General features: G+C 34.2%; 1 protein-coding gene across 1 annotated transcript; it reads left to right on the forward strand.

The window, feature by feature from the left end:
* Positions 1-14,516: 14,516 nt before the first annotated feature.
* LOC128155369 (uncharacterized) lies at positions 14,517-26,648 on the forward strand. The gene is made up of 5 exons (XM_052817039.1): positions 14,517-14,675; positions 15,474-15,599; positions 16,358-16,470; positions 24,144-25,871; positions 26,251-26,648. Exons 1-5 carry the CDS (start codon positions 14,548-14,550, stop codon positions 26,631-26,633), a joined length of 2,478 nt encoding a protein of 825 aa, XP_052672999.1. The 5' UTR covers positions 14,517-14,547; the 3' UTR covers positions 26,634-26,648.
* Positions 26,649-27,340: the final 692 nt, after the last annotated feature.

Genomic DNA, 27,340 nt, shown 5'->3' on the forward strand with positions numbered 1-27,340 from the left:
AGATCAAGAGAGCCACCCTGGCTTAATAACCCATAGTTCTTTACCACCCGCCGCTACAGAACTCGTAAGCCTAACGCACCCAGAAATCCTGTTCTCTTATCACGGTTTTATTTGTTTGGGGGGACATTTTTCCCCCTCTCCCGTCCCATTATTTTCTATTTTCCGGGTAAGAAATCAATATACATGTTCTTTAACAACAAAAGAAACGTAAAAAAAGCAATCTCTCTGTGAAAGCTCAAGGTCGTAAGAGATGTTTTTTTTCTATTTTAGTGACAACACAGGTATTTTCTGTTTGTATACAGTGCTTGGAAATTTGTCTAGAGAGTGAAATTTGAATACACAAAAATTTTTAAATCGTAAATATTTAGGAGAAAGAGAAGTTGGAGAAATCTGAGCCACTTAATTACCAGAACCCAGCTGAGATTCAATTCAATGAACTCTTTGTGATTTATTCAATCAAAAGATTATCTAGTAGGAATAATGCATTAAGGGATCTAAACAAGGATGTTTTTATTAAACCAAAGAGCCTAAAAATTCTGCAATTTGATTGGTCGTTCAAAAATGCACCATACAGTTGAAAGTCATTCCTTTAAATACAAGGTTAATGAATTTACCTGTATCTTGCACCGTGCACTCTCTGTTACCCAATCATATATTTACCTTTATTTGGTTACAGATTTCAGGGTTTCCGATATACGACTAATTGTCATGGAACGGTGGAAGGTGGAAGTTGATGTCGCGATGCTTTCAGACCTGATGCCATATCTATAATTACATGAAACTAGAGGATCGTAAAGTCTGCGAAATTTCAATATTGTTTACAAGATTGGCTAAACCACATTCAATAAACCAAGCATTCATAATTCAGAAATTGCCCTGTCGATAGCACTTCAACATTTATCAAGTCGGGGAATTACACGAAAGTGTAGTTGGAAGAAAGACGCGAATTTTGGACTGGAATCTTTCGAGTATTTAATTAAAAGGTCTTTAGTAGAATAGCAATAACATTGGGGCTTTTTTGTAGGCTATCTGAAACAGTTAATTCTCCAAATCCACTGTAGTATCGTTCTTTGGACGTTCTCCGTCGCCTTAAGAGAACCCTTCATTACAACTTAGTAATATAATTGTGTAAAATTTTCTCCATACTTCAAAAGAAATCGGTCGTCAAATGCTGGTTAACCTCTTCAGAGTCCGATAACCAAAGTTCTTGGAAGTTTGAAGTTCCTTGTACAAAAAAACAAAAACAAAACTTAAAATCCTGATTTTATAGAATACACATGCACGTAAATTCGGTACACGTGTATTCAACGTGTTCTGTAAAAATTTAAAAATGGAACGATTTGATTAAAAAACTTTCCGAGTTCATAAAACATCTTTCTGTATATGCCTGATTATTATTCTCATTCATAATGTTTTTGATTTGGCATTTCATAGTTGTACATCGATTTCGTGTTCATAGGTATATAAAGTAATTCAACAAACAGTTGACCTTATCGTCAAAATAATCCGCATACACATTCATAAAAATATTTTATCATTAAATTTCTGGCAAGACATACTTTAAAAACATCTGATAGCTTCAAAAATCAAAGCATATACTTTAATTTCAAGGTCGTTCCGGAGATTTTTAAAAATGTATGCTACTTTTTGTAGATGTTTATCTTTGATGATTCAATACGTACCCTATCAAATTTCAATGCCAAATTGTGTACTCTAAATCGTGTCCCCTTTAATTAAGCAACCCTTGGCTAATTGTTATGATAGATATCCTGTCTGTAAGACAGACTAAATAGTTGAAAAAATCAGATGATTCAGATTGCAAAATAAAATCAATGTCAAAATGGGGAATTTATTTTTCATATTACTGTATTATGATATTCGAATCGCTTCATTCCTAAGTTCAGTAATATTGGTGAATGATAGCTGTGTTTCTGTTAACATTTTACTAGTATTTACCAAATTACCAAAGTGCAGTGAAAGTAAGGATTGGTAAATAATATATATATATATATATATATATATATATATATATATATATATATATATATATATATATATATATATATATATATATATATATATATATATATATATATCTATTTATTTTTTTTTTTTTTTTTTTTTTTTTTTAATTGATTTTCAGAATGAATGACTTTAAAAAAAAAAAATCCCACTTTTACGTTATCTGTTTCAGAAAAAAAAATTTAAATTACATCATTCAAATAATACCAGTATCCCAAATGCACACGCACACGCGCGCATATATATGATTTTACATTCAAATTGCTTCAATGATTACTTAAATGAAAAATTTACAATTGACAATAACTGCAATTTAATGATTAATGATTAGTAATTTTCAAGCGCATATATAACGGATTTAGATGGAACAATCCCGAATTTTTTTAAAGATCGAATTTCTGCACGAAAAATATTTTCAAAAATGGTATGAAGTAAACACATAAACACATTTTAAACAAACATGTTTTAAAAGTTCATTTTTTACCCTCTCAGGAGATAAATATTTATATCATATGCACGCCCTACGTGACGGTTATAATGACTTTAAATGAACAATCGAACAAACGTGAGCGCATCTGAATTGATTCAACCAATGTTACCGTCTAATTGAATCAGTCAACAGAAGTATAGATACATTGCGTACCTTTGTTAACTTTTTTGTTGTTTTGATAGCCCGTGAAGTGAGGCACCCTATCTTTACAATCTAGACAAAACCATTTAATACGTCACAAACATATACTTTCGGCTTAAAAAGGTATGCGGGATTGTCGGAGATTCAATATTGATTGATTGGCCGGGGGTATATTTAATCCTACCTGTGGTATATATACTGACTTTTAGTGCAACACCGTCAGAAAAACCAAGGTGCTATCCAGGGTAACATGTTGATAGGAAAAGTTATCAAAGTCTGTGCACCTATAGCTGGAAGTATTATCGTTGAAGTCTGAAGACGAAAACTCAGTAAAAAAGAAAGAAAAAGGAAGTTTAAGCAGTGTGAATATAACACTACGATCTGAAATATGACAACTTTGAAGATTTACAACGGTGCAGAACTGGCTGCAAATGACCATGTGGAACATTTTAAAATGACCAGACAACAGTTCTCGCCCAAGAAACGTTTAACGGGACAGCTAAGTTCGTCAAGTGACAAAAGCAGCGGAAGCTGCGCATTTAGCTCTGGACAAGAGAGCAAGACGTCTTCCTCCGATAACTTGAACGGAAGTGAGAGTATGTGTTCTTTAGACCGAGATACCATGGACAGATGCATGCAATGGTTAAAAGGTCTGCCTACAAAGTTCTCTGCTATTCATGTGCAATGAACACCTGCTTCAGAGAACTGTTGCAATAATGTGTCAAATCAACATTTTTGCCATACTTAACTCAGGCTATTTCATTTATTTTCATTCGGGAGAAATGCAATATTTGTATTTTTTCTTCGTATCGTATCTAAAATCTTGAATGGAGATTTCAGTTTTTATATTGATGTTTTATACATTTATTCGCAATAAATTGTCTATGCCTTATTTTCCTTCTTTTGAGTTTTTGAAATGGCTATAACAGAGATACTATTTATCTCTCGTTGATTGAAATTATTCCTCCCAGTTATTTGTTATGTCGACAGCCAATTTTATATATCTGGTTTTAGATATATTTTGCAAATTGAATGTAATTTCAGGTGCACAGGCTCCAAGAAATTGATCGTCTTTTCAAATATTGCAGTAAAAGTCTAGTAATTAAATATGCATATCAAATTATAACAAGAACATTGGAACTGAAATGTGTCGAATTGGATTTTAACAAGAGGTTCGTTTTTAATGCCTTTCTAGAAAGTCACCGGTAATCAAGATTTCTTAATATAAAAAACAAGTATAAACATTTTATCAAATTCTGGTATTCGTGGATAATATTCTGTATGGAAGCTTTCTCAATCGTCCCTAATTTGTCGTATGTCAAAACAAATGAATTGAAATCCTTAAAACGGAGGCAACATATTGGTTTGTATTTTGTCTGTAAAACGAGCATGTCATGTAATAATCTTTTTCGGCCCTCTAACATGCTCTAATATTGAGAAGTGCTTTAAAAAAATGGCGCAAACCCATTTACGCTAATAAGGCGATATAGGCCTATTAATTACAAGTATATGGTCTTTTAATTTATATATATAATATGATTTGAGTTAATCAGAACTTTCACCTACATCTAATAGTGAATAATTGGTACATAATTGTGTAATCCAGTTAGATCTGGGTTGTGTTACTGGGTAAAAAAGGATTACTTGACGGATTAGGATATCACCATAAAAAAGGAAAGAGAAGGGCTTAGACACCCAGCCACATACTTAAGGGTTGCACAGCATTTTTACCTGTCATGTTGATTGAGCAGTACTCGAGTGCAGAAAGAGAAAAATGCAAGAAACGATACTCAAAATGGACCGTGGCACGGAGTAACGTTTTTGTATCAAACATATCTATCTTTTCATAGGCGATCCCCCTAATTTATTTGTCAAGGCGAATACTTGTCCACTATTTTGGGATCAAAGATCCAATTGTGTTTGTAGATATAAGAACTTCTGCAAACGAATTCGATTCAATTTAGAATAAAATCTAGATAATATTTTTTTGAAGTGTTTAATTTTTATATTTACTTCCAGCGAGTAAATTTAAAACCAAATAGGAACCTAGCTATTTGTGTGCATAATAGGTACAGTACAGGTCGTTGAAGGATGTTCAAAATTTGTCGACTTTATAACCGAATTATAATTGGATTGAACTCGACGATCAATTCGTCAAGTTTATTTTTGATAGATATTTAAAGCAACGAGAAAGTAATTATCCCCTCCATTTTAAGCCATTGTGATGGATGACAGCAAAGTATAGAGGAAAGAACTAAATCGGGATGGGCCCACCGTGCTTCATTCAGAAACTATACCCATCGAACAATGCCAAACTAATTCCCTGGATAAACGCAACACAAACACATTCAATTAACAACTATCAATCCATAAGTAAAAGTTAAGTAGTTATTAGATGCGACATTGATATATCTGATGACAAATCCACTTTCAACGAGCTGGCAAACCATACTCATTCAAAATACAATGGAAAATGGAGAGGGGGAGAGAGATGAAATTTCATGATTTCACAGAAAAGAAAGTGCAAAAAATGATTGCTTTATTATTTTGATAATAGCTTTATGTCAAATGACAGGACACCAATGGACAAAAAAATGTACATTATTGGCATACATAAAAAAACAATTTAAAACTCTATTCTATCAGTAAATGATTCTTGATCCCGACCACAGAGAGACACGCTGCCGGTTGCACGTAATTTTGAACTTTATGACTGTGAAGGGCACCCTATATTGTCCTCAGCGTGTAACAAACATACACACAGTGTCATAAATAATATCAATTGGTTAGTATCAAAAAATTTAACAGGGCAATGCAACATATTGAAGAGGCAGTAAACTTCCGAAAATATTTGTTTGCGATTCGTCCATAGCGTACAATGTACTGATAAATCCCGCTATCCTTGATCTTTTTTTGGCAAGGTTCGATCTTGCATGCTCGATCTCTGGCAATTCTCGTGTCTGCTCTTTTGATAGGTTTACATGTATACGTAACACGAGTGCCTTGTTTATCTGTTTTGTAAATGGATTCTATTTCTTCCTTTATCCGTTTGTCCTTGACATGGAAAGACCCGTATTTGGGATAAATGTCATTCTAATGTACATTTGGAATGCTTGCTTGCAATACATTCTAAAATGCATGTGACATATTCCTTGTGGGATGAAAATATTTAAGTAAAATATGATTCATGTACATCTATTCCTAAATGTGCGTTTATCCATTTGGCAAACAACTGGAAGTAGAAAATGTGAATAAACAAACATTCAATCTGAAGGAAAAAAGATGCTGGCATACCCGATAAATATTGCTTTCAAGATTTACCATTTTTAAAACTTCATACAGTTATTGTGTGAGTTATAAAGGATTCGGGATTGTAATAACTCTGTTCCTTTGAGTTTTATTTGACAAAGCATTTTTTTCTTTGATTTAGAAAGGAAACTTCGAGTTAGCCACTCGACACAACAGACACAACATTATAGCCCATCTGTCAATACAGAAAATATAACAAAGAAACCAATCAACCCAACTTATTGCTACCTGTGAAACAAGTCATAATTCTATCAGAATTAAGGAACATGCACGTACTATATAATAATTATCGTAGCTTACCATGAAACAATAATCGATATTAATTAACACTTGTTTTACGGTAATTCATTGCTTTAAGACGAAAAATGGAGTTTTCATTCGAACTATCAGAATAATGCATTTTAATTAAGCTTTTTATTTTATTTTCTTTCCTAAATTTTTCTGTAACATTTGAAGAGTTGATGTGTAATTGTGATAATGATCAATAATTACCTTGGTTACTAGCTTACACAACGTATATTTCATAAAGGGAAACCAAAAACAGGTGAATAAGTACTCAAGCTCCAATGTTTATAAATAACCAAAGCGTACCTATTTTGACTGCTTCGTAAGACCAAATCAAATACCGACTGTGTACATTTTCATTGTTAAATTTAATTAAACATTGAAGTCTCGGCGGTGCATTAAACTTTATGCAACCGCAGACACCAGGAATAGTTTCGTAACCGTAATAAACTTCGTACTTTACTACGATTATTGACGGTCTCTTTGAAGTCATCCGGTGTATTGGTAAGTAAGAGCTGGAGATCGATTGCAAATCAATCGTGGACATGGGGTGTAAAGTTCAATGAGGTAAACCACCGTCTTCTTCTGCCTGCATGGGGCCTTGGTCAGTCTCAAGCTGAGGGTTGACCTTGGGAGACTGTTATCGAAGGTGCATGACGTGTACTGTCCGAAATGTCCTTAGTTCATTGTGATTTATTTTAGTTTTGTAATTTTCGACCTTTGAAACCCGAGGGGATCAAAGGTATTTTCTCAATTTGACTACAGTTCTACCGGTGTACCGGCATCCATATATATGTACATGTAATTAGCCAGTCCGTCGATTTGTTATTCTCTGATTTTTTACCCAATAACCCTTTTTAAGAAACAGTTTTCAATTTTCTATATATTCCCTTTAACAAACTCACGATAAAAAAGCCCGATCTTATTTCGGTGTATACTACATAGTATTTACACATGTAATTCTAAGACAAAACCAGTCATAAAAACAAAACAGTAGAGAAATTCATTGTGTAGCATAAATATATGTGGTTACATGTACATGGCAGAGAAATGTTGCTCAGGTGAGCACTGCAAACTTGGAGCATGCGGTAATTAAAAAACTCAAACTTAGCACTGTACGGAACACATTTAAATACGCAGGTAAAAATTACAGAAAAAAGTAACAATACGTACTACATCGATGAACACTTTCACTGCAGTAAGCAATGTTCTTAATTTCATGGACCTACATGGCCCCTCCATTCAGAGGATCTTAATGATGGAAGTTACATGTAATTGAGGTTTATATTCATGAGCAAGCTTTTGCTGTTTCTGTTGTTGATGTTGTTTTCGCTTTGCCTTTTCGATATTTTTCCATTAACACTGATGCTATAATTCAGTGTGATCGGGGTTTTTTTGGGTTTTTTAGGTGGTGTGTTTTTGAGGGTCTTTGCTGTCTACAATACATGATACTTTAAACTGATAATTTCTTACACGTATTTAAGTGCATTACTTTTTTTTCTAAAATGTTGGCAAGACAATTTAAAAATAAATGTGATTTTTTTTCAAATTTATTTGTGAATTTCCATTTTCACGTATGTTGGGATTAAACTTTAGGTATGAGCTTTTTATTTAAAAAAAAATACCGCAGAAGCTGGTAAAATGTCGGAACGTGGTGTAAAAAGGTAACAAGGTACAAAAAAGCACACCAAGTAAGCTTTGTATAGCTACACATTAATATGTGTATTCAAAAAATTAAGTCGTTTGCTTTTTGATTCCAGCGCAAACAGTCTTGCTTTTCAACAAAGCCTTGTTTGCAAAACGACCTGTCTAGGGGGATAAGAAATATACTTACACACTGTGTATATTGCTATCTAACTTTGAAAAGAAACTTTTGCAACGTCAAGTGTCTGTGGGATAGGACATGTTCCAAACATAATCATACTGTAATGGAATCTTCAAAAATCTAAGAGCTTAGGGGTCAATGCACTGGCAGGGACCCACAAAATCAGAGAAGGGGATTTGGGGTTTTCTGTGCGTTTGTCACTGGTATGCCGGTGTATGCTAGGTTCACGGCGACTCACACACCTAGGTTTGACATGTAATCGATAACTAAGCATCGTGTCTGTCATTTCATATAAAAGATCCCATAATCCATCTCTTTTTCACAAGGAGTTGGGTAAACACAGACTACGTCAGTGCACAGCATTCATAGACAGATTCCTTCTTTTATATCTGCACTTTTGTTATTAACCGTGTGTCTCTATGTACTATAGTTTATTTTACTACACGTGCATCAAAATCTTCCGTGATTATCAAGTGAAGGACATTTAGAAATGTTTTGTGTGTGCAAAGCATTGCATAAGGATTTCAAACAAAATTAATGTCGTTAAAATGCCTTGGTTTTTATTCGAATTTTTTTTTTTTTAGCAAAATGGATTTCTAGACACATTAACAGTCGCTGTGTCGAGTGGGATCAAAGTAATTGTTTTTAAAAAATCAGAATGAAACAAAAATACTGACACGTGGGGTTTTTTTTTGGGGGGGGGGGGGGGTACTTTTTCCTGGGAGGGCAGTTTTTGCATTTATAAGTTAAAAGAGAAAAAAAATCAAGCCAAGTTACCCCATCTCTAGTAAGCTTCTCGAATTGTAAAAATGTAACCTTGTGATAATGATAGTGATACATAAAACCAAATTTCTTCCTATAGACAGTTCTAGAGCACTATAGCAGACCATTTCAGGAGGAAGAAAAAACTATGAGCAATCGAAAACGCAACTTCCTGAAGACAAATAATCAAAAGAGATGGCGGCGCCCTTTTAAGAGAGTTCGATAGTCATTGCCATTTTTAGACTGTGTTGATCTTTAGAGGAAGAGCTCTAGGATAATAGTTTATAGCTAAACGAAACACATCTTCAAATTTTAAGGTAGATTTAGTGGTTGATTTGCAAACCATCCAGCCTCCTTAAATTGTATCTGTCGTGACTTTTTATAACACTTTATAAATGGAGTCTGAAAGAGTATATTCTTGCTGTGACACAAATCCCGTCTCATCTCAAAGATGATTTATGTTTAAAATTAATCAAACCGCATGATACAGAGAAGTCGGTCGTTGCTTTGATAGTGTGTCATGTTTAAAATTAATCAAACCGCATAATACAGAGAAGTCGGTCGTTGCTTTGATAGTGTGTCATCTGCAAATGCACAGTCTATCTAACTGCAATCAAAGCGCAAGGAGAGATCGGGGTTACGATATGAGAACATTTTCAAAAGGTGTGGACATGAAATAAAAGTACTTCTAGACTTTTCAGAGTACGTGTCATCGTAAATCATCATGATCTGATGGCTCTATAGAATTCCTGCCGACTTTTCTAGACTTGTATCAGAAATTGACCTCGGTTAATGCAAACTGTGAGCTTATCATATCTAACACAAGTAATTAAAATTCAATTCACGTGTACCGTACACCTTGCAAACACTTCCTGTACATATATAGAGTATTGAACCGTGTTGCTATTTAAACATTTTTTAGTGGTTTTAATCAAACATTAATGCGTTCTATGTACAGTTCATTTGTAAATGACTAGCAAACATTTGAATGTATATGCACACAATTTAGAAAGGACATTTACAATTAGTGACGTCATTGCCCTGCATGTTGAATAGACTACAGTGCAAAAATATGTCTTTAAAGAAAGGAAATAGCCATTCCGGCAATCTCCGGCTCTTTCTTTTTTCACTGCATCTAATTTTCACAACTTGAATTGATCAATAGTTTCAGCTGTGTCAATGACGTCAAAATCGTGGTTACCAGATGAAAAATTCAGTCGTACTGTATTTTCATTTAAATTTCTGTGTTAAATATACATGTTTCTATTTTGAATTAATCATTTTATGCAATAAATGTAATCTGAACAATAACACCTTTTTAATAGGCCAGTGTTAAGGTTTTTGCTTCGTTTCAATGCTACATGCGTAATGAAATGAAATTTGACAAAATTTATGACGCCGATAATACGTACAATTCCTTAGTCTTGAGTGCAGAAAATAAATTTAAAGAATGAAAGAAAGAAAGAAATTTCACGTTGGAGGTGCGGTCGATGCAGATCTACATGTAGTACAATGTATTTAAAATTATTATTTTTTGTAATATATTCGATCACTTTGATAGCCCTACATGTACATGCATGCCAGATATACTCTCATAGAGGCTCCAACACGATTTTTTAAAAATAATTATGTAAAATTAAAATTTAGATCGAAATTGCAAATATTAATGGACCGGAGGGGTACTTTACTTTTTACCGATTACGGGTTTTGAACGTTTTTAAATTTTGAATATGTAGTGACCCGTGTTGTTGATCTCATTTTCTTCTCACCTGCTTGCTTTTTATTATTAGGTATCTCCTTCCTTGATTTGTTTTCTTTTCCGAGAAACAAGCTCTAAAAAATATTGATAAGCCTTTCTTCTAATCAAACACTTCAGCATATAAATGGATGATAAAGGACGGAAACTGAGCCCTTTGGTACGAAAATAGATCTACATTTTTGTAGAACTGAAGTTGATTTTTTTTACCACGACAATAAAAATACACTTTTTTATGGAACAGTTTTATACAAAAATAACATCCTTCTTTGGAACGTTACAAACACGGGAAAATCTCGAATCGTGGATTTATGGAAGAATTTTCATTCGCTACGTTCTATCATACTGAAGGTGTAAAGCGAGATAACTCGCTAAATAATATTCGTAGATCTGTGGAATTTCACGTTGGAAAATTTTTCTAATTAGAAATTCAAAATCATATGGTTTATTTTTTATCATTTCAGAATAAATCTCTATAGGATTTTTTGTTCTATAATCCCTATTTGCCATGATAGGGATTCTATTTGAACTTAAAAGTTTGGGGGGTTTTGTGAGTCACTGTGGTGTTCTCTTTTCTGGGTTGTTTTATTTTTTTTTTTGGTGTTTTTTTTTATGGGTTTTATTCATTAGAAGTTTTAGTTTGAAAGCTATCATTTCTTTAAAACTAATTTGGTTTAAACTACAAATTATTCTCCAAACTCAAATGTCCATCGTTGGTGTATGAAAATTTGCTTTATTCCAAAAGGATTATTATTTAAATTGTAACCTCCATTCCAAAACAAAGAAAAATAGCATGTAGCTTTGTCACGTTTTCACTTTATCAGTTTTATCATTTTTTTTTTTTTAAATATTTTCTTCACCAACCTCCATATGGGCCACTCTTCTTATGAATTGAAAAGGAGCAAGGGTGGGGTGGGTGGGGAGTAACCGTTTTAAAATTCGAGTAGGTATAGTGAAAAGAATACCTAAGTAGTACTGTGTGCCAAGATTTTATATAATAATATAAAGAAAAATATTTTACAACGTTCGATTATGTAGTTCATGGATTAAAAAAAAGTACATTTCGTCATTAAATAAAAACATATATGACTGCCGTCATAATATAATAATATAATTTCTGTATTTTGATTGTTTGATTGGAAACACTAATATTAAAGGACAGGTGACACAAAATCATTTTCTTCCTTAAACATTTTCTTTGATACAAATAAATCATTTTAAAACAGTTTTCCCAGTTGAATAGCTTCAGATAAGAACACACAGTGTGCTGAAAATCCCAGCTGCAGGTGATCAAAACCGTAAATGTAAATGTACATGCAGTAATTGGTCATGAGAATGGTTACATGCGAGTACATGCAATGAAGACGTATTACCACTTACATGCTGCTAACAATGTAATAAAAATATGTGGTAAATAGGTGAGAATGGATTGCACGTCTAGCTATCATTGTCTGGGGTGTTTTTTTTTAAATCCCCTCACTCCGCCCCTAACATACCCACCCCACCGCCACTGCTAGTGCCAGCATACTTATAAATGTGTTTCCAACTTTTTTACAGAGAGTTTATAGCGAGCGCAGCTCGCCGGCGCGCAGCGCCCGGCGAGCGAAGCGAGCTCTAAGAACCAGTGTGCGCGGGAAAAAGAACGAGCTAAACCTACAGTTCATCAAACAAAATTTTTTGTCTACGTCCCATAATGCTCTCTAATGTTTTCACCCGTGGTGCTATGCCAAAAATGGCCGACTTTTAACTAGTAATTTACGGTGACTTAAAGTTTGAAGACACGTTTTGAGTACCGCAAATGCTTTGGCGAGACTCAAAAGATTTGTAACATGCTTCCATACCTCCGTATTGAGTCGAGAAACGTAAACAAAGACGAACTATGTCATGGATGACGTCACAGTGCACTCGCGCTATATTTCCCGCGATAAATTGAGAGGTGGATCAAACATCTGTAATGAGTGTACTGGCTATTTCAGTATAAACTGCGATACCTGCGTCATTGACATATGATTTGTTTTTAAATTTTTTTAATATAGAGATTTTATATATATGAAGATATTGCATATAGTCAGACCATTAAATTTAAAATGGGAAATTGCACACCTACAAGCAGGTACCGGTCTCTCTCTCTCTCTCTCTCTCTTTCTCTCTCTCTAGGGGGTTGCGCTGTATGTATCATAACCATTAAAATTAGTACCTTTGGCATACTTATTGTAGAACAATACTCTCAATTCTTTGACGTTCTTTGATACCTAAATAGAACTATAAGTTGACAATGATGCAAGGTATGTGTAATTTTTGCTGCGCTCGCCAGAACGGTAGCACCGTAAAACATATTAGCGAGCGCAGCGCCGGCTAGCGAAGCGAGCTCTAAGAACCAGTGTGCGCGGGAAAAAGAACGAGCTAAACCTACAGTTCATCAAACAAAATTTTTTGTCTACGTCCCATAATGCTCTCTAATGTTTACACCCGTGGTGTTATGCCAAAAATGGCCGACTTTTAACTCGTAATTTACGGTGACTTAATGTTTGAAGACACGTTTTGAGTACCGCATATGCTTTGGTGAGACTCAAAAGATTTGTTACATGCTTCCATACCTTCGTATTGAGTCGAGAAACGTAAACAAAGACGAACAAAGTCATGGATGACGTCACAGTGCACTCGCGCTTTTTTTCCCGGGAAAAAATTAGAGGTGGATCAAACATCTGTAATGAGTGTAGGCCTACTGGCTATTTCAGTATAGTCTGCCATACCTGCCTCATTGACATATGATTTGTTTTTAATCTTTTTTTAATATAGAGATTTTATATATATATATATATACTAGCAAGGGCCATACTTTACTGTCATATCGATCCATTTTTAAAGTAATTGTGCATGCATGTACCGTGCAGTAAGCAGGTAAGTATATATGAGTAGGGAGGAAATAAACAATAGGACATTTTGAACTAAATAAAAAGGAATAAAATGAAAAAATAAACAGGTAAAAAAACTATGTAGATATTGCATATAGTCATACCATTAAATAAAAGTGGGAAATTACACACCTACAATCAGGTACCGGTCTCTCTCTCTCTCTCTCTCTCTCTCTCTCTCTCTCTCTCTCTCTCTCTCTCTCTCTGGGTAGGGGGTTGCTCTGTATATATCATAACCATTAAAATTATTATTTTTGGCATACTTATTGTAGAGCAATACTCTCTCAAAAATTGTTTGACGTTCTTTGATACCTAAATAAATCTATAAGTTGACGATGATGCAAGGTACAGTGTGTGTAATTCTTGCTGCGCTCGCCAGAACGGTAGCACCGTAAAACATATTATAGATTTTTTTTTGAAAATTTGTGTTTGTATGCAAAGCCTTCTCTAATTTTTAATCGTACTAAATAACCCACCTTCTCAAATCCGGATATTTTTATTCCGTCGCGATTTCATTGTAGGTAATTTACGAATACTCTTCCTTTTCCGGTTGCCATTCACATCAGGTTAACAAAAAAAATTCACGTTAACAAATCCACAAATATCTCTTTAATCATTAGCTACAAATTAAAATGATTGACGAATATGAAAAATATACTTACATATTGTGCAAAAAGTTTTACTTTTATCATTGTAACTGCCTTTCTCTTGCTGGTAATCGTTTGTGTTTTCATGCTTCCCCATGATAAATTGTCATATGTAACGTTTATTCCACCGATTTTCATAACCTAGCGTATTAATCGTGTGTTTGTCTGCTTCAGCAATTAAAATTATTGCTATTTATGCTGTATACAATGTAACACTTCAATGTTTTCAATTATAACATGGTTGAAGTTCGATGAATAAGGGTACTGAATTTTTTGGGAGGGTGATTTTGAACCGAATTTAACTTGTACTTGTTGATTTAAAGCATCAAGGATGAATTAGGAATATAGAATGCTTAATTCATACAGATGTTCTATTGTTTTAAAATTAAAATTTGATGTTGGGAAATATATTTCAGAATATGGCCCCAAGAACTAAAGGTTCAAAGAAGGGTGACAAGAAGGTTTTGACTGAGGTCATCACCAAGGAATGCACCATCCATATGCACAAGAGGATCCATGGAATGTACGCTCTATTTGTACTACATAATCTAATGTAACAATTTTTGAAAGGACCTTACAGTTTTGTCCTGAACAAAACTTTTCAATGGTGTATAATCATCAACGCTTTTGTGCAACCATTTTCACATCTTTTGAACAATCAGCAACCATTTTTATATTTTCCTGACTAAATTCAATTAAAAAGTTGCATCTTGCATTGAAAAAAATAAACAATTGAATTAGAGGTGTAGTAGTGATATACTGGTATAATAGTAATAAGTTTGACTGAAACTCTGTAAACAGGACAGCAATGAAGAATTTTACTTTCCAATTGAATTTTGATATGATTAAGAAAGGATCAATCATAATATGATAGTGTGTATGTATACTATGTATATATATAAGTCATTACGACATCATAATATATATAGGACAATTTGGAGTTGCTATGTTTAGTGAAATCAATTGATGAGGACAGGTAGCGTGGCCAAGTTGTTTCCAAAAAGTGTTGTAAAGAGTTTTTTAATTTTCGAAAGAGATTTTGGATATAATTTAACATGATCAATATTTTCTATGGACATGTTGAAGATTTGATACCGCTGTCACACTGAGTCATTAGTTTTGGCATTTCTCAAGATTTTAGTAAACGAAACATTTGGGATCATTTTGTTTTAGGCAACATATTTACCTGTCTTAAGACTTAATTTTCCTAAAACACTTGGGTTCTTTCTTTGACCTATTTTATCAACCAACATTGAATTACTAAGGACAATTTCACTGTTGTGCATGATTATTTAATAATGGTCATCTTGTTTTTTTTCAGTGGATTCAAGAGGAGGGCACCCCGTGCAATTAAGGAGATCCGCAAGTTTGCCGAGAAGATGATGGGTACCCCTGATGTTCGTGTGGACACCAGACTCAACAAACACATCTGGTCTCAGGGTGTTAGGTATGTAGTCAAATGATAAATAAATGAACAATATAGAGGGGAAGATTTTGGATTTTTTTCCTACTGATGGTCAGGTGTTGGTACCACTAGAAATACTCTGAACACACCCATAATAGGGTTGAATAGGCTTTTTTAATTAAGAAATAAACAGCAAATTAAAAAGTTCATTGGATATGAACTTGGTTGGTCACTTGATCAAATCCTGTGAAGCCCTGTGGGCTTCACAGAACCAACCAAGTTCTTATCCTGGTGAAATTTTTAACATTGCTGTTTATTACTTTATTTATTTACGTTTGAAAGGGCAAACTATTCAGAATCATAAAATTAACCTTGTTTTTAATGTTTACAATGAAGCAACTGCATACGATAATCATGGTGACGTCATGAAAAAGTTCAAACAGAATTGAACATTTTGCTATTCTATAGGTTCACATAAGAAAGCATATTTGCTAAATGTAAATATTGCAAACTGGATTCAGTATTCGGAATTTCCCTGAATCTGTATTTGCAATGTTTTCATGGGGTCAAAATTTTAATCTGTCATTAGATGTAACCATTATTACCCTTTTCTTACAAGATCCTGGTCCATGCCATACTAATATTTGAAAAATGTCAGTGTGTATATTAGATGCTAAACATGAATCAATGGCTGACAGAGTTGTCTGTTCTTAAAGTTGTAAACACTTGTATAATATTTGAAAAATGCAAGTAAAAAAGACTTGCGAACTAGAATTAAATGTCAATTCTTTTTTCTCCAGGAATGTTCCATACAGAGTACGTGTCAGGTTAGCGCGTAAAAGGAACGAAGATGAGGACTCTGTGCACAGACTGTATACCTTGGTCACGTATGTGCCCTGTGCTTCATTTAAAGGTAGGTCTAAGTACAGCTACTCAGCTTCAACATCTGGGTACTTTGAACTAAGGAACATTCTCTAAAAAAAACTTGTTGGATGTAAATGGCATCAAAGTGGCATACCATTTATGAATACGCCAGATTTGTTAAAAAGTTTAAAAGGTCAAGGAAGAGAACTGTGTCCATAGTTAAGATTGTCCACTCAGACTCCACTGTAAAAATGAATGTATTAAGAATGCCTTTGAATAGTGTTGAAATTTTAAGTTCGTTTAATTGAATAAAATTTTATTTGATGTATTTTTTGTCTTTTTAAAAAAAAATATTCCTCTTTTAACTAGTACAAAATTAGAAAACCATCACATATATGCACTATTAAGATTATTTATTAATTACTTAGTATAAAAATTCCCTTCTTAGTTTGACATTCTTCGCTAGCCAAGGGTTTTCAGTTCACTCAGCTCCCCATAAACCCTTAGCAGATCTCATTACGAAAACTCAGTGATGCGGTGGCTCTATCTAGCGATCAAGTTGAGTTGCATCCCTTGCATATTTATATTTTAATCAAATGAAACAATGGGTAATACTGACACTGCATAATAAATACTACTTGAAAAGATGTTAACTAGCGAGAATCAGAATATAATGAACGATGCTATATTATAGGAATGAAAATATAATCTAGAAAAAGTAAGGAATGTTTTATTTATTGTGTCTGTAGGGACTTGAAAAAGTCGCTAATATGAAAGTATTCATGTCATAAAATCAGGTATCATCGTCATGAGTGTTGCAGACAAAAGAAATTTTAAATATAAAATACAGTTCATTAAACTTTTAAATGCAATTACCATAAACAGGAATGTATATACTAATAGGATATGCAACTTCTACATTCGCCATGTTTACTTCCCATACTATCACTCAAGCCTTGACAAGTTTGTAAATCTCTCTTCAATCCATGATCCCATGCAGTAAAATATAACAATTTTTAAAGCGATCAAGTTTGAGTACAGTCTCAAACACTTGTGCCTCAATATTTTAATTAAAAGCATCAAATGTTTTACAGATCACGTGCGTTTCTTCTAAAGTTTATCTACACACTGTGATTGGATCAATCAGCTACTCACAGCTGCAGCCAATCTAGAACGGAGCTTGTCACCAAGTGTTCATAATGAGATTTCCCAAGGGTTTATGGGGAGCATAGTGGCCCAAAACCCTTGGCTAGCTAAGATGTAGTTTGACATGCAATAAATGCTTGTTCTGATAAATTAATGTTATGATTTTCTATTTTTCTTTTTTCAGGTACACAGACAATTAATGTTGATAATGAATAAACATGTACAGAGGAACTAAAAGTGTGTTTTGTTTTCTGATGAAAGGGAAGTAATGACAACATTAAAATTCAAGATGTTTCAGTTGGTCAAGTATGAAGAGCAGAAAAAATTCAATGCCTCCTGAGTACTCCAATACCAAAAATTTATTCTACTTTAGGGTTACTTATAAAATAACAATTTTAGGATAAGAACATAGTATGTTGCCATAACTTGTGTTCAAACCCACTATTATTTAAAGCAATATGATCTGTATTTTTTAGAAGTTTATTTTGCTGCAAAAACCTGCTAGTATGATAAGTCTGCCTGTAACTTAAACTTTTATGATAAATAAGATTTGAAAAAATTAATTTTTGTCAGGAGAAAGATTTCACTTATAAGGAATATATAGCAGAGCAATTTTTGTACAGGACAACAATAATTCAATTTTGCTCCAATTAAGGCTTCTTAATGGCTTTTCCCACAAAAACAGAGCTAACAGAAATTTTAAAACCATGATATTTTTTGTCATTTAAGTAGAAAATAACATTTTCTTCAAAAAAAAATTCAACATGAAAATTGCTGCTCATATTGCTTTAATATGTATTGTAATATATACAGTAAAATCAATTGTGAAATGATTTTCATTAAGTTAGTAAAGATGAAGGGTTGCTTTATCCTTTTTTTATTAGCTCACCTGAGCTGAAAGCTCAAGTGAGCTATTCTGATCACATTTTGTCCGTCGTCCGTCTGTCTGTCCGTCCGTCCGTCCGTCTGTAAACTTTTTACATTTTGAACTTCTTCTCTAAAACCGCTTATCCAATTTCAACCAAATTTGGCACAAAGCATCCTTATGGGAGGGCGAATATAAATTGCAGAAATAAAAGTCCGATCTGTATTCAAAGCGGAGAAAACCATGAAACTGTAGAAAAAGGGGGGTGCAATTTTAAAAATCTTCTTCTCAAGAACAACCGAGGCAAATTCAACGTAGTTTAGCATAAATTATCCTTATGGGAAGGAAAATATAAATTGCAAAAATTAAGTGCTAATTCTGTTTCAAGTCTGAGTTATTACGAAAATAATAATAAAGGAAAGGCGTGTTTCAGCTTCGCGTTCGGCATCCGGTAAAATGGGTGGGCAAGACTTGGTCTGGGCAAAACAAAAGATTGGCAGTTATTAATCTGCCAATCTCATTAAAATTTCAAGATATTTGATGGACCAGTATATTTGTATTCTCTGTAAATATTGTGCAAAATAATGCGTATTTGGAATTGACGATTGTCGATCTGCCCCGGCTTTTATTTTGCCACGGCCCGTGTTTGCATACTCATTTTACCAAGACTCGTATTCCATACTTCGAAAACGAGGTTCTTTGTTTAAAGCAGCCATGACATTATACGAAAAAGGGTCGATCTGACTAATGAATCTGCTTGTTGTGCAACAGTTTGCGTATGAAGGGAAATTTTTGAAACATGCAAAATATATTGATGCCGATTTTGTGAAGTAAATTGAGGCTAAATATTTCAATGCGTTGACAGTTTTCACACATGACGTTGGTGTTAGCTTGTTCTGATTTTCGTTTCGTTTTCATTATTTATGCTTTGTAACCTGGGAACTATCGTCTGTATTCCGTGATTTTTACGTATCAAATCAAACAGAGACTTCGGTAAATCAAACAGTTAACTGTTTACCTGCGCAAATTAAGAAAAATCTGATGTATAAAAAAAGTACTGAAATACAATTTATTCTATCGGTAATTCGGCAGTATCTTTTGCGTAATGGTAGATTAATGCAATAGGTTTTGTTGAGATGCTCGGCATTTTCTCGAGTTTATTCAGTTTAAATAGAGTTTGATATCGCTGACGGAAATATGTAGGTATATACATGTATATATAATTCATTTCGAAAAAATAAATTGTGTTCCTTATTTGTTAAAGTGCAAGTTTCTTGTGTTTAATTGTTTACAATTTCTATTTACTAACCATATTTGAGTGTTAAGCTTCGAATTATAAGCAAGATACAGAGATTTGCTCACAATTCTATGTTTGTACACAGATCTTAAAAACTAAAGATTAAGAAAGTAAAAAGTTTGTCAATATTTATTAAGAACATTTTCATACTCTGTTCTTCCAGAAACCAACTTTAACAACTAATTGTATTGTAAACTTAACCTTTTTTCGTCATTATTACTCCTACTGTACATGTGATCCTGGACTGTTTTTATGTACATTTGTATAAACTGATTTTGAACCTCAAATACCAGTAAACCGGTCTTGAGTGAATAAAAAAAAATTGAAAATCTTAGACAATTCTTTTTTTCCATTTTAAATGCTGAATAGGAAATACCAAGTTAAAAATCTTAAGCTGAATGTAATGAACTCATGTGAACAAAATATAACTCAAACTTAGGCGAACTGTGAGCTCTGTATCTTGCTTATAATTCTACGATTGACGCTGAAATTTTGGTTGAACATTAGAAATTCTATATGAATTAGAGTATGTTAAATACTTGTAAAAACAAAATAAAAGAATGATATTCTGTATATACCTACTCTCTGGAGCCCCCTCTTTATACAATAAATAATGTGAAATTTACATCAATTTTGATAGTTTTTCAAACACGAGTAAATAAAAAACGACATCTTTAAAACAGTTTCCATAGTTCTGACACATTTCTGTTGCGGGGATAAGTAATCATCGCTATTCCTAAGAAAATATCACAGCGGAAAATTATCCTGGTTTGTACGCGAGGTAAATAACAGTCATTTAATTATAATGGAGAAGACAAATTAAATTTTTGAATGTTTTAAATCTGAGGAATTGAGCACATTGAAGTACAATTTTCTTCTTCACATCTATACATGTAGTATTTTTTAAATAAAATACAATAACTATTATATTTTTTTAAAAAATACAATAACTAGTAATTAGTTGATGAAAAAAATGTACCTATATGCTCTCATATATTTTGATCGCTTTACAAGGGGGGGGGGGGGGGGGGGGGGCAGAACGAATATATATAGGGAATTGGAAGTTAACAACTTAACAGTGTACACCTACCAAATGTTTAGTTTTATATCTTGCGTAGGATTTTCTTATTCTGGTAGGATTTTCTTATTCTGGTAAAAAAATAGTATCTCATGAAGGTGCACTGTCAAAGATTACGTGTATGCTAAATTAAGTGTAAAATTCGAATACTTGACAATATTTATTTTTTGTTATTCTACCGAGGGACCATATGGCACAATATCTTTTGAACGCCCATTGTTGCTCAGGTGAGCGATGTGGCCCCATGGGCCTCTTGTTGAAACTGAAGAGCCCAATTAAGCTACCACTTCACTGTCTCAAAGTTTGTTTATGGACCAGATTGACATTGCCTCAATTTCCTCAAACTAAAATCCTTTGATTGCCTAAACATATACATGTAATCTCTAAATTTGAACAGTTTGTAACGGACACCCGAGTTATAACGGTATATTATAAAGTTTGCTATCATGAATTTGGAACACAAAAAGATGTTGGGAAGTCGGATTCCTTTGCATACTGAGCTATTACTGGTATTTGAACAGGTGTCCGGACGTAAGATTTGATGTAACTATCTTCATGTAATTGACTCCTAAAAAGGTTGAAATTGATGTTGACATGAAGGGAAATAAGCACAGATTACGTAAGCACAGCATAGAAACTGACACTGCTAATTTCTACAAGGCGATAGCTGGCTAGCCGACAATGAAATTGAAAGATTAACAGAATATTAAAAATGGCATGGTATTGTTATGTTGGCTCTAAATTAAACAACATTTAAACTAATTTGTACTGATGTATTGTTAGCTAGGGAATATTTTTGTTTTATATAACGTCATGCGCAATGTAATTAAAATTAGATGTTAGATCCGCTCGCTTACTCGCTATACAAATGTATATCGAGTAAGCGAGCGGATCTAACATCTAATTTTAATTACATTGCGTCATGCGCGTATGTTATAAAACGATGGAAATGATGCATGTACAGTATTTAAAACTGTGTTAGAGGGGATAAACGTTAAACCGTTGTTTGCAACATATTTCAACAGGGACTCCGTTTTCGGACAAAAATAGTTAAAATATTGTTTTCACGTGTGTACGTTTATGATTTTTGATGCACAGAAACGCTTATAGAGTAGCTATTTCATTTTTGTCTTTACCAAATAACATAAACTATGCTATCAGACAACCGATTCCCAGTGCGATTTTTAGTTTATCAAACGATTAAGCATTTAAAGCAGGAAGTGGAAAATTGAAATTGCTCTTTGGGTGCCGATCGAACGTCCTAAAACTGGATTAAGTTTCACGCAATTTTCGAATTAAGTTTGTAAATTGTTAATTTTATTTGATATAACTGCATCTGAATAATCTGGTGCACGTTTCATTAGTTCAATTTAATAATATTTGCTTTCTTTGGTGATTTATGCGTGTATGAAGTACATGTAGCGAGCATTGCCGAAGAAAACATATTCTATGTACCCACTGACAGTGAAATATTTTCATACCATAATCGCTATCATTTTTTCATTTTGAAATTAACCAACACTGACATAATTTATAATAATAAAGGAATAAACAACATGCGCGGATCCAAAAAATTTCCAGTTTCGGGGTGGGGTTCCCGACGGTTATTTTTAGTTTGATGGGGGGGGGGGGGGGTCCGAGGCATATTTTTGGTAATTTTATAACGTTATTTAAAGTTAAATTTTTTAGGGGGGCTGTACACCCACCCCCCCCCCCCCCTTTGATCCCCCTTTAGACCCGTGCATGAACAATCACTTTATAAAGCAGGATTATAATGTTCAAGGAAGGCGTAAACAACGTCAGTAGCCATATCATTACAATTGGTTTTCCTTTGAAAATAGCAAGTGAAAAAACATAGGAGCATTGTAAATATATCGTTTATAACTTTATATAATTGTATTTGTAAAGAACGTTTTAGTTTTTTATATCGAACAGTTCAAAGAAACAAATGCCATATCAATTTATTGATGCTATTTGTACATACCGATTTCATTCATACATTCCCTTTTCCCACACGAAAAATAGTTTATCAAAGAACCGACATAAATTACCTTAATACTTTATTGAAGTGGTCACATTTAAAGTCATATACTGTAGATTGTAGCTATTTTTTTTTATTATTAAATCAACATCAGATCGCTCCAGCGGTACAAAAATCCCGTAGACTGTATACAATGTAGAGAGGGTTTTTGTGCCAAAGTAACCATGATATTTAGTTGATTGACAATGATAATCACATTATTTACCTATTGTCATGTACAAATTTTGATTCTCAATATTTTTGTAAAGGATAGTACTCATATATAAATTAGTACGTGTATCTGGAAGGGGGGGGGGGTCGGACCGGGCCCGACCATCCCCCCCCCCCCCCCCCCGAAAACTACTTCTAATTGAAATTACCGAATATATGCCTCGGACCCCCACCCCTGGCAAACTCGAATATCCTTCGGACCCGTTGTACAAATGTCTATTGACTATTTCAGGCCTAATTATTTATTGTAACGTTTGAAAGATTGGGACATTCATTCAAGCACCTATTTTTGAAATCTTATCTCTGAAAAATTGAATGTACATGTACTTTTAAAAAGACACATCGGTGCGTCGAAAAGACTTTCTGAATGAAAACTTGTTATTCTCGGAATAACAAAGAAAATATCACTGGTGACAATGTTTGTTTCTAAAATGACTGTTTGAGAACCTCATGCGCTGTGTTGGTCTCAGAGAAAATTAATTATGAAGATAAATGAACGTAATCTTAAGCTTATTGGCGTTTTCTCCTGGTAATTCTTTTCACGGAGAAATAAAAACAATACCAACGGAATTTTAATTGATTTAAAAACTTTTTGCAGCATGATTAAATTTACAAATCACTTGATCTCTTTGGTCGCTGATATCCATGTGCTAATTGGCAGTAAAAACTTTCACACGACAATACAAATAAAATCTCAATCGGTTCGTCAACTTTGAATTGTCTGTAGTTCCGCAAGCTCTAAGACAATACTCTTTTTTAAACTGATTATATGTACATTTTTTTCTCCCAAAGTAAATACAACCCGGTCTTTCCTGTTTGCTCGTAGTGTATTGTTTACTTTCAATAATGGGGTACCTATTTAATATATTGATTTGAATTCTTGTTTGATGTTCAGATTCTGTAATACATTTGATTAAATAGAAGACGTAGTTGGCAATGGATTATTAAGACGGCTTTGCAGAGATAGCGAGCTTATTGTCAACTATTCTATGATGTTCCAATTTCTGTGAAGGAGCTTTAAAAATTTTTATGAATATACAAACAGGCTTTATACAAGATAAGTTTTCGCGAGCATTTCCAGATAGGAGAGAAAGGCAATGGAACTGGAAGAAATTCTCGGCGGGTAAGGCCTGTGATCTACGCTATGGCCCAACCGAACAGGTCAGTTTTGGGCATTTCCAATAGAAAACGTCTCTCCTCGATGAATGGTGATTTTATATACATGCTGAAAGACTTGCGGAAATCGGAAACGGCAACCAACGTCGTACACAACAATCGGCTTGTGAAAGTAAATAACGACAGAGAAATACACAAAATGCAAAAGGAGCACATGCTCCAAGTTTCCAGCATTAAGAAAAGCCAGGAAGCCATTTATAAGACATTGGTAAGGGTAAACAGAGACAAAATAAAGGCAACAAAGGAACGCTTTGCCAACACGCAGGAGGATTTGCGTTCTCGAACCCAAAAGCTTCGGCTTAAATTACTAGTCAGAAAGGTCGTCGAAAAGTTCAGGGAAAATGTCCAAGAGAAGAACTTAGACAGGCGTGTGATTACGGACCAGTCAGATGGGAACGAAATTAAAGTGAAAATATCTTCCTTTTTTCCTGCTGATAAAAAGGAGAGCGACCAAACAAGTGAAGGCGAAAAGGAAGACGTGGAACGACCACCGAGTGAATACCCAGTGGACACAGACTGTACAGCGGCAACTTACAACCTGGTAAATCGGAACAATAGGGGGAACATGGTCGGACAGCTGAGTAGACCGACCTCTAGGTCTTCATTTGAAGATGCTATCACGGCAGAATATCTGGACAGAGAAAATGAAGCCTACAGAGACGAGCATCATGATGAAAACGATCACCAGATGATGAACGAAGGAGGGGTTATCATCACAGAAATTGGTTCGCCAAATGGTAAAGCAGCCTTGCCGCCAAAACGCACGATAGTTGTGACGCTTCCGAATCTGTCGTCTGATTTCACAACGATAAAGAAGAAGAAAGATAATGTAGCACCCAAAATTGAATCATCAATGAAATGCAAAGAGTTATGTGACTTTGAAGTCAAGGAAACGAAACCACAAGGGAAAAAGTCGCCGAACAGAATAAAAAGTGGAACTTCGTCCTCCAGTGGAGGGAGCTATAAAATGGACGATAACAATACGAGAATGAACAGACTGAATGATTTACCTTCACTGAAAGTAACCCTTGATCAACTTAACTCAGGCACTTATTCTGCTGTCTTCCAGAATACAAATAATATGCTGAACAAAGTGGAACACTTCCTGAATACCTCAATAAAGCCATCAAGTGATGAAGATTATCCGGGCACCCCAAAGGAAGGAGAAAGATTAAAGCACCGAAAGACAAATGTTAGAAACTCCTTAATGGATGCGTCCAGAAAATCTGTCGGGAGAAGTATACCCATGGTAAGGGCGGAAGATACAGAAACGGAGAAATTGTCGGTGATAGGGTTGAATCCAAAGAACAATGACAATATGGAAGGGAGAGCTTCTGCCTTGTCAGCTAATTCTGTAAACAGTTCAAATTCTATGTCCAGACGGATGAGTGTCCAATGTGCAAACCGCAGACGGGCGAAAGCAAAACAGGAAAGGTTCCCCAAGCTTCAGGAGAATGTTAACGATTCTAATGAAGGAAACCTGAGAGAAGGTCCCCCAATTGTGTTTTTGGACACAAAAATTGAAAAATCAGTTAGACTGGAGAAGAAAACTCAAAGGAAGTTAATTAAATCTGAGCGGGCAAAACGGGAGTTACAAGTGGAAAAGATGGACAAATTTATGGAGAACTTGCCACAAGGTATGCGATATGTATGAAAGATAAGACTCATTGCGAAATTATCTAGGTTCGAATCGGGTCATTCATTTAAATCAAGATTAAAAGATTAGCATTAAATGCACGACTCTAATTGCATTATAAACCAGATGAGAAGACGTCCTTTCATATCGAATTATCGACAATCTCAGTGAATGTAATGAAGTAATTAAATTGTACATAATAATTGCGTGTAGATAAGCTCTATGTGGTTTTAATTCTTTAATGGTTTGTGTATATCAGTTTCAAGACAAAAGCCCATTTAATCCACTCGTTAAACGTGTACATTAAAACCAGTGTCGACAATATGTTATGAGTTTAAATTGTCTTTAATACTATTTTTTAAACAAATTATCTTTAACAGAAGATAAAGAAAACCAGTCTCCCCAACTCGTACCTACAAAACAGGAGAACCGGAAACAGACGGAAGTCACTTCAACATCGCCTGTAAACACCGGCGAAACCAAGGAAGCGGAAGTAAAGAAACCGTCAAACATGTCTGATTTTGTATACAGGGTATTTCTACGTCAAAACCAATTCGCTAGACTTCCGTCATACATGGACCCCAACTCTACTGAGGCCTTACGTCACTGTCGTTATTTACGTCATTATAAAAGAATGAACCAGACGGAAAAAATAGCGGCGCGATACGCCCGGAACTCGTGTTGGCAGTCCAAACCGTTCTCCGTCCAGGAAGAGTTCCGAGCGCTAAACCGCCACGGATTTGTCCCATCATCTGCCTACTGAATCTCAAGTTCATTGGTTAGATTCTTATACACCCAAATTTACATGTACTGTAGTGAGAACGGTGGATGATTTAAAAAAAGAAATGACTGTCAACTTTTCTCCATTTCGATTAACCTTCGTTTCTTACAATGTTGACACATGAAATTGACATCACTCCTCTATAATTAAGCGAATTACGATATTTGACCAGACGGCTTTCTGGCATTTAATTGATATAGAGGAACGCTTGAGAAATATTTACTTAGCTTAGTAAAGATAAATTCTCCACTCATAATTCTTCCCTTGCTGAGCATTACATATACTTGAGATTTATTCACTAACAATATTTTGATTTCAGACACAAGTATATGTAAAGATGCTCAAATGAAGATGTTGATTTAGAAATGATGATTTTTTATTAATTTGTATGCTTAAACTTTTTTTTTTTTTGGCGCTATTTCGATTTATGTTCGGGTTTGAAGTATACAAATAAAGTCAGCCTTGATATAAACTACCAAGTTTCGGTGTCATTTCTAAACCATTTGCTTGGTCTAGAAATGTACGTATTATTTGTGGTGTATACAAATCTTTCCGTAATCACAAGTTCACTACACAACGATAGAACGAACACTCTTTTTTGTACCCTGATAGATTTTAACTAGTCATTTTTGTTTACGTATTACGTTATCATTTAAAGATATGTACAATGGTTTTGTTTGATTAATGTT

Source organism: Crassostrea angulata, chromosome 7 (assembly GCF_025612915.1).
Source record: "Crassostrea angulata isolate pt1a10 chromosome 7, ASM2561291v2, whole genome shotgun sequence".
Classification (NCBI taxonomy): Eukaryota; Metazoa; Mollusca; class Bivalvia; order Ostreida; family Ostreidae; genus Magallana; species Magallana angulata.

What these genes read in the sequence shown, in the direction of transcription:
- LOC128155369 (XM_052817039.1), top strand. Translation starts at nt 14,548, where the DNA reads ATGTTGGGAAATATATTTCAGAATATGGCCCCAAGAACTAAAGGTTCA. An exon ending in GCCCTGTGCTTCATTTAAAG is followed by an intron (nt 16,471 to 24,143) that starts GTAGGTCTAAGT and finishes ATTTCCAGATAG; the next exon opens with GAGAGAAAGGCAATGGAACT. An exon ending in TATGGAGAACTTGCCACAAG is followed by an intron (nt 25,872 to 26,250) that starts GTATGCGATATG and finishes TATCTTTAACAG; the next exon opens with AAGATAAAGAAAACCAGTCT.